This window comes from Humulus lupulus, chromosome 7, assembly GCF_963169125.1.
Source record: "Humulus lupulus chromosome 7, drHumLupu1.1, whole genome shotgun sequence".
Taxonomy (NCBI): Eukaryota; Viridiplantae; Streptophyta; class Magnoliopsida; order Rosales; family Cannabaceae; genus Humulus; species Humulus lupulus.
The window spans coordinates 1,429,621-1,445,705 of record NC_084799.1 but is presented as its reverse complement, the minus strand read 5'-3'; the positions used below and the strand labels follow the sequence as shown (position 1 = coordinate 1,445,705).

At 34.3% G+C, this 16,085-nt stretch overlaps 3 protein-coding genes across 3 annotated transcripts; 1 reads left to right on the top strand and 2 right to left on the bottom strand.

Moving 5' to 3' along the window:
- Window positions 1-2,676: 2,676 nt before the first annotated feature.
- LOC133789346 (defensin-like protein 1) lies at window positions 2,677-3,312 on the bottom strand. Its single transcript, XM_062227201.1, has 2 exons — window positions 3,187-3,312; window positions 2,677-3,068 (listed from the first exon to the last, which is right to left on the bottom strand). The coding sequence occupies exons 1-2, from the start codon at window positions 3,248-3,250 to the stop codon at window positions 2,899-2,901; spliced, it is 234 nt and encodes a 77-aa protein (XP_062083185.1). The 5' UTR covers window positions 3,251-3,312; the 3' UTR covers window positions 2,677-2,898.
- A 2,920-nt stretch (window positions 3,313-6,232) lies between these two features.
- Window positions 6,233-8,717, bottom strand: LOC133790208 (patellin-3-like). The gene is made up of 3 exons (XM_062227747.1): window positions 7,270-8,717; window positions 6,915-7,175; window positions 6,233-6,825 (listed from the first exon to the last, which is right to left on the bottom strand). Exons 1-3 carry the CDS (start codon window positions 8,539-8,541, stop codon window positions 6,571-6,573), a joined length of 1,788 nt encoding a protein of 595 aa, XP_062083731.1. The 5' UTR covers window positions 8,542-8,717; the 3' UTR covers window positions 6,233-6,570.
- Window positions 8,718-12,059: 3,342 nt separating this feature from the next.
- Window positions 12,060-15,459, top strand: LOC133790207 (serine/threonine-protein kinase SAPK7-like). Its single transcript, XM_062227746.1, has 7 exons — window positions 12,060-12,720; window positions 12,815-12,868; window positions 12,972-13,064; window positions 13,200-13,292; window positions 14,243-14,347; window positions 14,750-14,848; window positions 14,929-15,459. Exons 1-7 carry the CDS (start codon window positions 12,424-12,426, stop codon window positions 15,250-15,252), a joined length of 1,065 nt encoding a protein of 354 aa, XP_062083730.1. The 5' UTR covers window positions 12,060-12,423; the 3' UTR covers window positions 15,253-15,459.
- Window positions 15,460-16,085: the final 626 nt, after the last annotated feature.

The following is a 16,085-nucleotide window of genomic DNA, read 5'->3' as shown; positions in this document are numbered from 1 at the left end:
ATGTGCTTCTAGAAGAGAAGAGCAAACCCCAAGGCCAACTTACTCCACTCACTACTATAGTCACTACTCTTGTCAATTCATGTCAAGAAGAACACCACTAATACTCAACTCATCATATATATATATAAATAGTACAGTTTTTGTTTATAGCACTCCACTTTAAACTATACCGGTGGGACTTTCAGTGTTTTTGACTTTTGAACAGTTTTCGGTACGATTATTTTTTATGACCGTATATATTGCAGGTATTTAGAACATCAGCGCGATTTTTAGAAAATTCTTAATAGTTTACAGTAGCAAAAACTAGGTTTAAACATGTTGCATGCGTGACTAATTTTTTGTATGCGCGTGAAAAACAACATGTTTGAACTTAATTTTCGGTACTGTAAACTATTCAAAATTTTCTAAAAATTTTCAGAATGCTCTAAACAGCTACAATATTCACGGTCATAAAAAAATCGCGCCGAAAACTGTTCACGAGTCGAAAACAGTGAAAAAACCTACTAATAGGGCTTCGAGCAAACCCTATAAAAGAATTATCTTATATAAATATTTGTTGTTTTGTATTATTACAAATTGTAATAAAGTGTAATCAAATAATATGTGTCATTTTCAGGACACAACCAACCAACCTGCCCATTCCACCCACATTTCCAGAATATGAATATGATGATCATGGTTGGTAAGAGATATATATAGAAAAAGAGGTAAGGCACATCCCATTCCTCATCTAACTTTTCTTTCTTTATTCTAATTATAATTTTTACCTTCTAGAAGGCCACCCTTATTTGAAACCCTCTCTTATAATTTATTTTATTTATTTATGTCAACAAATTAGTAAAAAGAGGAAAATATGAGAGAATCTTTTAAGGTTGGTGACCCACCTCCTTTGCTCTCCTCTAATATCTCACACTCACACATACCAATACCAATGCCAAAGTCAAGTGGGCCTTTCTCTCCTATGCTCCTCTCATAGTCTTATACTCTCTTTTCTCATTCTTTTGTATACATAATAATAATATAAACAAAAGAAAAATATAACATAATATAAGTCATGAGATAAGATTCTTGTGATGCCAAAATATTATATCATTATTATTATTATTATTATTATTTTTTTTTTTTGTCTACATTTGATTTTGAAAGACGTGTGTCTAAAAATGCATGGGGTCCCTATTAGATTAGGTACACCGGAAAAAAAAAAAAAAAAAAAAAACGCCAATAGCCCATGTATCTAACTATTCATCCTTCTATTTATTTATTCTACCATATCATATTTGTCTTTTTCTTATTCAAATTATCCGTCTTACAAAATATACCCTAAATCAGTTTTTTAACCTGATTTAAATATTATATTTTTTAATAAAATATTTATAGTCTAATAAATAATATTTCATTACATGAAAAAAATATTATTCATTTAGCTAAAAAAAAATAATATAAATTATCAAGACATTTCGAGTGCTCTCACTCAACCATTTATGCTCTTTTGCTTTTTTAAAGCTTAAAAAATAAGAGAATAATTTGATATATTTAGCTGAACTAAAGTCACCCTCCTACCCTATATATATATATAAATTAGAGGAGTGTTAACAACTTCTTAGTCAAGTTCTAAAAATTCTAAATAATATACAAATTTATATTTTTTTTCGTACACTAAATTTGTTATGAAAAAACATAAGGTTTGTTCGGTAAAATTTTTGTTTAAATATTTTTAAAAAATAAAAATATATTTGGTAACTATTTTTGTTTTTTGTTTTTAAAAACAAAAAATAATAAATGTGTTTGATAACTTTTAAAGAAGAGAAAGGACAAAAAATTAAAAACTGTTTAAAAAAAATTTAAAAGTAAAAAATTCTATTTTCAAATTTTTAATTAAAATTTAAAAAAATAATAAATAAAAATAGAGTTACTAAACATATTTTATGTTTAATTATCAAAATTTTAATTAATTAAATAAAAAATTATTTTTTTAATTGTTACCAAAATACACCATCAAATTTCAGATTTCCGATTATAGATAAAAAAAAAACCGATTATAGATAAAAAAAAATGGAAAACAAAATAATTAAAAAAAAAAAAAAGAAGAACGTATGGAAAAGAGTACGTTATAAAAATGAAGTTAAATTAACTAAAATGTTGAAAAGGCCAACCCCTTATTAACTTTCATTTTCTATTTTCTTTTAACGGTGAAATGATTTTTTATATATTTATTTTGCTTGGGACTATTGAGTTGACATAATATTAATTAAAAATTAAGTTAGATTGGATAGTATCGACTCAAAAAATGATAGATATTCAGTGAGTGTTGATTACTACAATCTACTAGTTTAGGAAATAAGTGAAATGAGTACACAACGTAATGAAACGACAATGATTGCACAAACGACAACAGCCAAGTGTAACCCTAAAATAAACATAGCAATCAATCTTAAGTCTTATTTATCACCTTCTAAATAAACAAGTACAGAACAATTCCTCAGCATTTTGTGAAAACGACAATATAGATAGAAAACGACAGCATAGCATAAAACGACAAGGTGGATGAAAAACGACATTATTCTAAGAAGGACGATAATTACGAAAAAAACGACAATAATTACTAAACACAGGCAATAAGTCTATAAACGACAATAGTTCTAACAAACGACAATAACCATAAAAAGGACATGACAATGGGTGAGAAACGACAAATTATGTGAGAAACCGACATGATTAGAGAGAGGGAGAGATAGACACCAGTTCATTCATAGATGAGACCATACATTTTCATTTATTATTCACTACTGATCTCGATCGATCGTCAAGGCAAAAAAAAAAGAGAGAAACAGTAGTAGCTAGGTAGGTAGAGAATAATGATTTATGATCTCCTCAGTCCTCATCAGAATATCATCAGATTCAGCATCGCCTGGAGCAGAAACAGCGGCGACGAAAGCCCCGGCAATTTCCACCGGAGAATCTTTCCGTCCTACAAACGGTGGCGCAGTTGTGATCAGACACGCATGGACCCTTGAAGTGATGGCTCTTCGACTCGCACACCCTTCCTTCTACTCCCAACACCGTCTCTTCTGCATTATATACATATAATAGTATTAGTTTAAACCAGCTACGTACGTCGAACTCTAACAATGCATAATCAATCAACGTATATAAATATATATATATATATATGTATATATGTCTTACTTGAAGCCAAGAGAATGAAGAGCATGAACAACAACACCCCACCAAAGCTTACTTTCCTCTCCATACTATCACTGACGTAGTTAGTACTGTTGTTGTGTGTGAATGCTCAAGAGTAGAGTCATGATCTCAATATATAGAAGAGAACTATAGACAGTGGTTATGACACGTGCGTAGAGCATGCTCTCCACGTGTCACACAGACTGACCATCTTTGTCACGTGCAATGTTTGCAGAGTCCTGTCACTCTGTCTCTAGTCTCGATATGTATGCATGTCCTGTCAATGCATGTGTGTGTGCGCAGGGCAATGCAGGGTTGGTGAGCACTATTCACAGTGTGGCTCTTTCGTCGATCTTTTCTTATTGTCATATTCAGATAAGGATAGATCGGATAAAAAGTTATGCAATTTTAATACTGATCGAAGAATATTAAGTGTGATAATTCTAAGATTACGTATGTATGTAAGAGACTGATGAGTATTATTTATATTAATAAAATGTATTTTTTTTTTATGGTAACTCATTACTTAATAACTTAAAGTTATGGAATAATATCAAATAAGAGACTTTCTGAGAAGTTTTTTCAAAAAATGTGCGAATGAGATTAAAATACGTTAGAAAGACTCAGTGTTTGCGTTGTTGATTTGTAGAGTCAATCGTCGTTCTAGAAAGCAGGGAGGCGTTACACTTTTGCAATATAATAACTATATTATATATGGTATTTAGTAGTAATGTAATCTTGGTTTCATATAGGCATGAGAGAAGATCATCTAGTAGAAGTCGTACTGATTTGATTTCTCAACTTGGCAATATATATTGAAATGAAGGAATCAGATTCTACTCACAACAATTCAAAACCATTCCATGGTCATTGGTCATGGTGGAGGTCCCCATATGAGTACCAGCAGCAGCAGCAGCTTCTTCCATAATAAATCTCCTTTGACCAAGCCAGGAGGACTGTACGTACAGTAGCTCATCTCTACACGGGTGGCACCAACACCCAAAAAAACACTCGTGAAGATAATGTATAAGATTCTGAGTTCTCTGACTTGCCCATTTTTCTGCTTAATTTGTTTCTTGGGAAGATGCAGACCACAGACCAATATTGGATGTGACCAAACACAAGACTTTTCACCACCCTATGATACAAAGAAATAATCCCAATATTGGGTCACATGAAAGAGTGCGGTAATGAAATAAAAGCAGTAAAATCATGGTAAATATCCTAATCAAAGGGTCTATACATGTGCCGGTCAGAATTCCCTGAAATGTAAGAGGAAAAATCGAGTAAGGAAAGATTAAGTATGATGATTTTAAGATTGTGTAGGCAGTTGAAGATGACTTAAATAGATTGATGGGAGCTACTTATATCTACAAGATGTATTTTCTTTTCGGTAGTCCATCACTTAAGAACTCCAAAGTTATTAAGCGTGCTTGACCTAGAGTAATCTCAAGATGGATGACCTTTTGAAATTTTTTCCCTGAGAGTATGTGAATAAGAACAAAGCACGTTAGAAAAATTCATATTAGTTTGTAGGATTAGTCGTCATTCCATGAAACAGTCATAATAACGTCAGACGTTGACGAAGCAGCCATAATAACATGAGACGTTACAACGTAGCGGAGGAAAACAAAGTTGAGCTAATCAATCAATTTGCTTTATTAGAGTTGAAAGTTTTTGATGTGTAACCAATTTATTATTCAGGTTGTTTGAAGTCGTAGTCCTCCTTATGATTGCTCTGATTTGGAAATGAAGTTGTCAACTAATAATATTCAAATTTTAATGAGAGAGGGTTGGGCCTATATTGCATGCCTGATGAAATGATGGTATGGTGTGCTCCACTGCTCACATGTCACTGTTCACTTCTAAGTGAATAACCATAACAATAATGGGCATCCAAAAAGTTTGAATCCAAGGCCCAAAACAGATCATGGACAATGAAACTTTTAGCCCAAAAGTAACAATGATGGCAGGTAAGGGCAGCTTGAGCATTCTAGGTAGGCATCAACCCTCTGTTAAGTTAATTGCCTTTACCTTTCAGCTTTTCTTTCCAGATCAGTTTCATTGTCTTTTGTCATTTCATTTTTTGATAATAATGGAATGGAACGTTTGAAAAGATAAAGGACCCTTTGGCGTTGTCCCACCACATTTGGACCATTTTATTATAATATAGAATACTTGTCTTGTCTGTCCTTTATTACCAATTTACATACCAGCATAGCTAGCTGCATAGGGGCATTTTGATTGATCGACTAGAACATGAACACGCCACGTGCTGCATTTTTCATAGATTATTATGATCCACAGAACACACATTACGTCTCATTTTCATATATGCTTAATCATATTTAACAGCTGATGATAATGATGAAAGAAAGCATCAATATATAACTTTGCAGAAACAAAGTCATATTTGGCTAAGATCGCCAATGCCATGCCAGCATATGTCCATGTTTTCCATTATGGCCAATCATAATGTTTATTAACTAAATCACAAACTCGGTCCCATGTACAACACACAAACATATATATATATTAGTATTATATATATACATGGTGGATGGTGGTGGTCAAATGATTACCATTCCAAGTCCAGCCCTTTTTGGAAGATTACCAGACATCTGTGCATCATCCTGTTCTTCTTCATGCCTAAAAAGGGTCAATAAAGAAAAAGAAAACACATGAAAAGAATAGTTAAATGGAATCCAAAGCAAAAGGCCACATAATTGGGTTGGCAACAAAGTAAAAGCCTCTAGCTTGGTCCAACTACATGCGTCCCTTATCCCCAGACAGTGACCTAGTATACAACTCTTTTCTTTACTAATTTATAACTAGTCTTTGATTCTTTTCACATTTAATCTCTTCGTTTGTATTTTCTTTATTGGCTTCAGCATTTCGAGGAATTCAAAGGGAAGTGCCATAAAGTCAAATGAAATCCTATGTTGACATCACATTCATATTTGGTTATAATGGGAAATGTGGTTCAAAACCAAACTAACTAGTTAGTATCCCAAGCAAATAAATGAAAAGCACCAACTTTTGACAGCAAACCGAGTCTCTCATTTATGTACATACCAATAACCAATATAGTGTAACCAAAAAAAATATACTTTAAATACAGATCAAAGAAAATAAAACATCAGCAAATCACCAATTTTACATGGGCTAACAAATGGCAAGTCCATGATATATTGCAGAAGAGAAGACCAAAAAAAATAAATACTTGGAAGTAAAATAAAGAATCCCCAATGAGGAAATAATTATATGGTTGATATATAGAACATTATATATATATATATAAGAGGATGATGACAGTGACATAAAAATTGGATGAGGCAGCTTATGGAATTAGGACTGTTGATGATGATGATGATGATGATGATGAACTCAATCAGAGCAAGGCTTGGTCTTTAAACGGTAGAGGAGTTTCTTCTTCTTGGAGGTGGAATTGTCAATGGTGAGAACAACTTTGCCAGCTTCACCAACTTTGAAGCTATTGCACACCACTGGTTCTTCAGCTGCCCCAACCTTTCTGCTCTTCTGAATTATCACTGTGTAGCTTTCTTCTGCATTTGGAACGAACTCTGCTCCATACTTCACATCCCATCCCCCCACTCTAACCTCCCAACTCAGAACACACGACTGCCATTTTCATATTCATAAATTTGTTACTATTTAAGCAAAACAATAGAGAATATGGGAACAAATACAAATGCAAAAGCAAAACCCACCTCAGTGACTGGGAATTCCACTGTGTGCTTAGCTGCAGGCCTTACAATAATCTCAGTTACAGCATCACTTGTTCCAAATTCACCATCTTTGCTCAGTCCTCCATACTTGATTGGGATTTGCTCTGGAGCTATATACCTTAAGAGGGTGTCAGCAGATTTGGAAGGGCCAGCAAACACAAACTTGCTCTTGGTTCTCTGAGTCAAAAATGGGCTTATCATTCTGTTCACTGCCAGGTACCACCATGGCACATTGATGAACACCTAACAAAACCAAATGAAAAAAAAATAAGAAAAATGGGTAAAACAAACACTGCTGCTTTATATATAGAAACCAATGCAAAGCTAATGAATGTACCTGTTTGGCTACAAATTCAGGGTAGTTGTCTTGGAGCAGTTGGAGTGCCTGTTTGGTAGCTTGTCTAAGCTCCCACTTCCCTGGTCCAGGCGAGTTCTTCAAATCATTAACCTGAACGAAAGTAGAAACACCTCCGGGAGTGAAGTCGAATTTTCTGATACTCCTTTCAAGGAATTGAATTCTCTTCCTCAGAAACATCTGTCTTTTTTCCTCATCCGAGAATGTGTTCTGGTAAAGCTCCTTGCTTTGGAACTCCCCATAGACATTGTAGCACACAGGGTGGCCTTCCTTGTCGACACCATGCATGAACACCACCTTGTCTAAATCACTACCCAAGTCTTCATCCACCAACTCCTCAATTCCAAACTGCTTCCTCCACTCAACAGTGTTCCTCAGCATCACAAACGCATCTTTGACCTTAAAGTCTCTCGCTCGAAGAAACTTCAAGAGAATAACATCGCTCCTCTCATCGGCCAGCAGCGGTACTCCCCAGATGGACACCTCCTCGGGAGCCGGAGCCGGTGCAGCAGGAGCCTGTGCTGCTACAGCCTCGTCCTTGGCATCTTTGGATTCTTCTGCCTCTGGAAGCGTGGCAGCCTTGGTCGACTCCACTGGCTCCTTGGGCTGAGCCGGTTGCTCTTGTGGAACAGAAGAAGCAACTGCTACAATGGTCTCTTCTATAGCTTCCACTGTCTTGGCACCATCATCATCCGCCGCAACAGCAGCAGGAGCAGCAGCTACCTTCTCTTCTGCAGCCTCGGGTTGCGCTGGTTCAGAAGACTCGGTGGCGATTGTTGCTGCTTCTTTCTCCACCGCATCGACTGTTTCTGGCTCTGTCTTCTCCGGTTCTTGTGGTGGTGCTTCTTGGGTTGGCGCTGGCACTAGCACTGCCTTAGGCTCTTGTTTTGGCGAGGGTGGCGGAGAAGCAGTTGAAAATTGATGGTTCTGGAGGGCATCCTTGAGTAGCTGCTTAAATTCTTGAAGGGCTTTCCTTTCAGGGTCAGGTAGATCGGCCACTTTGGTGGTCTCTTCCTTGAAGGAAGCTGACTCGTCGGTAACATTGCTGTTGCTTTTGTCGTCGTCGAGGGTTTTAGACATCTCAGTTTGGAGAGTAGTACTGGTGGGAGAAGCCGCTTTCTCAGTACACTCACTCTCCTTCTCATTCACTACTTTCTCATCGTCATGAGAATGCTGAGGCGAGTCAGTAGTAGTAACGTTGACAACTACAACTCCTTCTTCAGGGGCAGCTTTCTGAACTTGCTCATCAGCCATGGCTATAGCTTAACAAATAATAGAGCAAGTGTTTCGAGAGAGAAAAGAGATGAAGAAGAAGAAGAAGAAGTAGAAGAGTTTGGGGAATGGTGAGAAGGGTTGGCAGATTTTAAAGAAGAGTAGAGTGTGGTGTGGTGAGGTTGGGAAATGGGGTCCGATTCCGAAGAGAGTGGCGAGTGGTGGGGAGTGGGGCTGGGGGAGTGGGGTAAAGTGATGAGCTTGGGATGAGAACAGACTGTAAAAAAAGGCCAGCTTGGATTGGTTTGGAGTAGTACTACCAACCGTGTGTAGGGCCCACTACTATGTGCAGAGCATGAACAACGAGGGCGCTTGGGGTGGCCTACAGAACCGAACAAACATGAGATGGTATGATTGAATGAGAAACGAGGTAACGGCTGTTTTGTAGTTGTTGTTGTAGAAGAAGAAGAAGAAGTAGTAGTAATCATAGGCGTGTTTGGCGGCAATATAGAATCAAAATAATAGAAAGAAAGACATGAAATGACAACTGGCCTCAAACTCAACAAAAAGTGGGGGATGTGAGGAAACAAACATATGTTATGACCGTTTTAGTTTTAGTTTTAGTTTTAGTATTAATTTCATTCACACAACACAACACCCTTTACCTTAGTCCAGCCAAATCAGGCTGTTCTCCACTCCACCATGCCATGCCATCTCACTTCTTCTTCTTCTTCTATTATAATAAACATTCATACATAGTCCTTGACTTACAACTTCTAATCTAATAAGATCAATCTGTCTAACCAATTGGATTCCTTCCATGATTGACTCAAACTTACCCCTCTTCTCTTCATTGCTATAATTGACCGTTATCTTGTAATGCATGCAATGACACTTGTCATATAAAAACAAAACAAGCAGACCCCTCTTGCTTTTTCTTCTTTTTTTTTTTTTTAATCAACTCATTACTTTTACCCTATATTTCACTTTCACAATCACACCAAATGCAATGCACACAACTCATGGAAAATGGAATGTTTTACTTATTACAAATTTTAAATAAAAGAATAATGAAAGATAGCCTTTGTAATTGAATGTGATTGGTTGATGGATTGTCCTCATTTTATGTTAGAGAAAAAGAAACAATGTTGAACTTTATTTGGACAAGATTAATGAAATCTACACACAAAATACAAACTATGCACTAAGTTCATAAACACATTGATGTGGAAAAAGGTACCAATGTTATTGGGGCATTAGTCCAATAATGCTTGAAGGGGCTTCAACCCAATCCAGCACCCACGGCCCAATACAAGCTGTAATGTTGGATAGGTCCATGTCATTGTTGGGCTTCAGATAACCCACTGAAAGCAGGCCCATAACTAATTGTTGGGGCCACAACCAATGGGATTGGGAAGGAAAGCCATGATTGATTGCACTTGTGGAGCCTGCAGCCAGACAGGTTTGGGCTAACCCCATATAAATGGGCCATGGGCCATGGCCCATTTGCCCATTTAACAATCTTAAGATATTGGTGATTTTCTACTCTATGAGTTTCTAAAATGTTCTCTATCTTCCTTTTAAATAATTTTTTTTATATATATAGTTAATCATACCTGTTTTCATTAAAGCATAAATAAGTGTATTGGTATGGTATTGGTATTGGTATTGGTATTGGTATTGGTTGGTATATGATTGAATTGAATAGAGTAAGAGGAATGAATGGGTGTGTTGTTGAAAGATAAGATGTGATTAATTAATGATGTGCATGGTCACTGCCACATGTGCCTCATCCCAATTATTGTCATGCATAATTGCTTATATTAAGACACATACATATACTCATGGGCTATACTAAATTATATAATTCCTTTTTATTTTTTAATTAGAAAAAAATTATTTCAATATATTGACTTTAATATTAATATAAAAAAAATGAGAGCTTGAGTTGAACATGAACCTGATTAAATATTGGATATATATAGAGGGTGTTTTTATGGTAGGGGCTAGAAAAATAGTATCGTGGGCTCTTTTGTGTTTTTCACCCGTGAACAACTTTTGACATGATTTTTGTTATTATTGTGTATATTGTAGTTATTTAGAGCATCATATAAATTTTTAGAAAATTCTGAATAATTTTTTAGTTTTTGGTACTCTAAATTATTCGAAAATTTACAGAATATTCAAAATAACTATAATATACACAGTCATAAAAAAATCGCTTCGAAAACTATTCACAGAACGGAAACACAAAAGAATCCCACCGGTGGGTCTCTTCTTCTAGCTCCTCCCATAAAAATTCTCTATGTAAGGTAAATACTCATTTGGTACTCTATGTTTTCTTGAAATACACGTTTGATACCTTATATTTATAATAATGATCATTTGGTATCTTCTGTTTGTAATTCGTACTTGTTTGGTATCCTATGCAAAAATTTGGTCAACCCAAATTTTAAAAATGACCATATTACCCCTCATTTCAATAATTTATTTGATTTTTTTTTTGTTATCTTAAGATGATTTTTAAATATTTTATGAATTAATAAGACAACAAAAAATGTTTTTGTAAATTAATCAATTAAAAATAAACAAAAATTAAAAAATTAAATAGGACCCTTAAATTTAAACACAAAAATTAAAATCAACACCCTAAACTTAAAAGCCAAAATTTATAATTCAAACAAAGTAGTTTAATTAAAACTTTAAAAAATTATTAGATTTTTAGTTTACTTTAATTAATTTAAAATATTGATTTTTTTAATATTCGGAATTAAAAATATTTATATTTATTTAACCAATTAAAATAGCTTTATCAAATATTTTATTTTTAAATTGATTAATTTATTTTTATTTTTAATTACTTTGATTAATTTATAAAACTTTTTTTTGTTGTATTAATTCAGAAAATATTTTTAAAGAACAAAGATAAAAAAAGATCAAATAAATTATTAAAAGGAGGAGGAATGTCATTATATTTAAAAATTAAGTTGACCGAATTCTAACAAGGGTACCAAAATTAGATTAGTATGAATTACAAAGAAAATGTACTGAATAATCATTATTATAATAACAAGGGTCTATTTAGATAAAATACATAGTAACAAATTAGTATTTACCCAGATATATTATTATGAGAGGAGTAAGTTGGCATTTTACACTGAGAATTAAGATAGATAAGAGTGCATAAGATTTGGATGCTCAGGTCTCCCATGTCGGCCAAGGAGAGATGTATACAACTATACAGTATACAGTATACCCCACTTCTATACATATTCATTTGTTTATTTATTTTGTATAGAGATTAGAGCAGAGACGTATTCTACACTCCTATTTTAATTTTCAACTTATAAAATAATAATAATAATAGAGTAGATTCAGAAAGCATCAAAGCATGTAAGAAAAGTCAAAGGCCATTCTCCTCACCTCACACAACGCCGTTGTCGGAACTTGGAGATCCAAAAATACAATAATTATTATTATTATTTGTTAATTAATATATAAATATATAGATACATTGTACTAAAGAAAAATATAAATAAATAACCAAAGATGATATAGTGAATGGAATGAGAGACTCCATGATGAATAGGCCATCGCCATCAATATCATCCCATATCCACAGCCATAGCCATAGCCATAGCCATTTACCAGAGTCAAGTTAACAAGTTTTTTTGGAAGTTTCAGACCCAAAAATCAAAGCTTTATTATGCTTCATCTTCTCCAACTAGTCCACTCCACACTCCATCCACGTGGGCTACCACTGAGCTTCCCATAAAAACTATTATTTTATTTTCTTATATATTATTATAATTATATATATAAATAAAGAAGAGGGGTCGATTCGATTCGATTCAAAACAAAACTGTGTGTCTGTGTCTGGTCACTTTTTTTTTTTCTTTTGGGTTGAAAGAAAGTTGAGAAGAGATGGAGAAGTATGAGGTGGTGAAGGATTTGGGAGCTGGGAACTTCGGAGTGGCTCGGCTGCTGAGGCACAAGGAGACTAAGGAGCTGGTGGCCATGAAATACATAGAGCGAGGAGCGAAGATAGATGAGAATGTGGCGAGAGAGATCATCAACCATAGATCGCTTAGGCACCCAAACATCATACGATTCAAAGAGGTTGTTTTGACTCCGACCCATCTCGCCATTGTCATGGAGTACGCCTCTGGTGGTGAGCTCTTTGAGCGTATTTGCAATGCTGGAAGATTCAGTGAAGACGAGGTTTCTTTCACTTTTTACTTTTTTCTTTTCCTTTTTTCACTTTTTCTGACAATGATTTTCGATTCATTTACTCATTGATTGATTGCTTGTCCAGGCTAGATATTTCTTTCAGCAACTGATCTCTGGAGTCAATTATTGCCATTCTCTGGTAAAAAGTTTAACTTTTTTTTTTTACTTTTTCAACCCTCTGCAACTGCAACTGAAACTCAACTGCAACTCATTTATTAATTTTACTTATTTACTGTTTGCAGCAAATATGCCATAGAGATCTCAAGCTGGAAAACACCCTTCTTGATGGAAGCCCTGCTCCTCGTTTGAAAATATGTGATTTTGGTTACTCTAAGGTCCCCAAATTTTCAGATCTAAATCTCAGTTTTTTAGTAAAAAATTTCATGACCCAACAAAAGAAATTCATCAAAGTCGATTGCTTTATAATAAAATTTTCAAAAAAATGACTTTTCTTTTTGTGGGTATTACAGTCATCTCTGCTTCATTCAAGACCAAAGTCAACAGTTGGAACTCCAGCGTATATTGCACCAGAGGTTCTTTCACGCCGAGAGTATGATGGAAAAGTAAATTTTCTTCCTTTTTTTTTAATCTAACTTAGTGGGGTATTTTTATATTCAATTCAGCTTATCCTTTGGCTTTTGGATACTTGAATTCATATCATTTTGTCTATAGTATAAAAAAATCAAGTTAATATGCATACTAAAGACAAAAACTAAAGTTTGCTGTTTGCTAAGAGTGATTTGTCTGCCACTCTTGTGGTTTTGAGTCATTTTCAAGATGCACTTGCTTGCTAGCTTAGCTAACTAGTTCTTCTTCTTCTTCTTATTCCATTTTTTTGTATTTGTAATCTGTACTTATCGGTGGTTCAGGGCCTAGCACATGTTGCCATGTTAGCTATATATATATATATATATATAAATTTATAAATACGAGGCCAGTCCTTGATCTTACCAAAACTACTTTACCGCTTCAGAAGGGTAATGGGTTTTATCATCAGCTTTGCACTACATCAGTTTTTGCTTGACTCGTGGCCTCATCCAAAGTGCAGTGATTCAGTGAACCCCCCCTTCCCCTTTCAGATATATACTACAATTAAAAATAAAAAATCTTTCTGATCTTATCTGTAACCCTCTTTGATTTGATTGGTGGTCCTTTCTTGACCATTTGGCCATTCCATTCCTTGGCTGAGTGAGTGGGGGACAGAAGGTGGCGTTGACTGGAAAAGGGCATAGACATATGACACTGAATTTTGATTCATTGTCATTAAGAAAGTCATTACTTTGTTTGGTTTTGAATGGGGCCCTTTGCCTTGTTAGTGTGGAAATTGTAGGTGTGGGCATTGAATATTTGAAAACCAGGTTTTGGAGGGGGTTTAATTCTTCTAAACCAAAGTCATGAAATGATAATAAAAGGGTCAAAGTCTGTTGGAATAATATGGTAGAGGAACTTCTTCTGTACGAAAATGATTAAAAGATTAAACAAACTCAACTTGTGTGATTGTTTTTTGTTTTAGTTGGCTGATGTTTGGTCATGTGGAGTGACTCTGTATGTGATGTTGGTTGGAGCTTACCCCTTTGAAGACCAAGATGATCCCAAGAACTTTAGAAAAACTATTCAGGTACTTTGAAGTGGCTTTACATAGAAACCATATTCATATCATATGTTTATAGGATTTATACTTTTTTTTACGCTGTTTTTTCCCGTTTGGATCCTGTATTTTGACAAATTACTTTTTGCACCTTATGTTTTGTAAAATGGTTAAAATAAAACCCTAAATCTGATTTTGGTCAATAATTAATAATTCAGACCAAAAATAAAATCATTCTGCTTAAAAACTGCATTATTATATTCAATTTTTTCTTCACCAAAATTGAGTTTAGGATTTTATTTTAACCATTTTACAAAACATAGGGTCCAAAAAGTAATTTATCAAAACATAAGATCTAAACAGGCTCCAAAAAAATATAAACCCATGTTTATATTCTGAGTTGCTCGTTATTGTTGTCATTTATTTTTGCAGCGGATAATGGCTGTTCAGTACAAAATCCCAGACTATGTTCATGTATCTCAGGATTGCAGACAATTACTCTCTCGGATATTCGTTGCCAGCCCAATGAGAGTAAGAATTATTATCATTACTCTATCATTGCATTATAATGTAGCTAGTTATAATGAATAATATGCTTTCATTTTGTGTAGAGGATTACCCTTAAAGAAATCAAGAACCACCCCTGGTTTCTAAAGAACTTGCCTAGGGAACTAACCGAGGCGGCTCAAGTGGTGTTTTACCAGAGAGAAAGAGACAATCCAAGCTTTTCTCTCCAAAGTGTGGATCAGATCATGAAAATTGTTGGGGAGGCAAGAACACCACCTCCGGTGTCCAGGCCTCTCCGGGGCTTCAGTTGGGGAGAAGATGACGAAGACATAGACGACGATGAGATTTTGGACGAGGAAGATGAAGATGACGAGTATGACAAAAGGGTCAAAGAGGTTCATGCCAGTGGAGAATTCCATATAATCTAAAGTGCTTAGTTTGTGTATCATCACCATCGTAATCCTTGTCTAGCTATTATGACTACACACTTTACAGTACTTAATAGTTTCTTAGCAAAATGTAGTAGTGGTAATAATATCACTTATTTATTATATTATAGTGTGTATGTCTATGATTTTGGCAAACAATAATTGTCATAAATGTGTAACTCTGCACTACACTCACTTTCCTGTGCCTGCCCCATGTGTAATATGTGTATTTCATCATTTGTTTAACTCTGAAATATATATATATATATATTTATAGTATATGGTTGCTACTTGTCAAGTTTGAGTATTTAGATTTAATAAAAAACTTAAGAATAACATGGTTAAATGTTAATACAACATATTTTTTTTTTAAGTGTTTCTATATTTTTAGATTATGTGTTTTTGTAAAATTGTTAAAATAGAATCCTAAAATCGATTTTTGTTAATATTTTTTCAACTAAAATCACAAATAATTTATCAAACTAACACTTCAGAATAAAAATAAAATCATTCTGCTTAAAAACTGTGTTGTTATATTCAATTTTTTCTTCATCAAAATTGAGTTTAAGGTTATATTTTAACTATTTTACAAAACATATAATCCAAAAAGTAATTTGTCAAAACACAGGGTCCAAACATATAATTGGATAAAACACAGGTTCCAAAAAAGTATAAATTTTTTTTTAATTTGCCGAAGATATTCTACTCAATCTACTGGGACCTTTCCAAAAATCGAAACTAAAATCTCTTTAGCTTTCTCTTTAAACTTCAAGAATCATCTCCTTTAGGAGCAATCTCTCGATTTTCTATTGAAAAATCTCAACAAGTTCTCG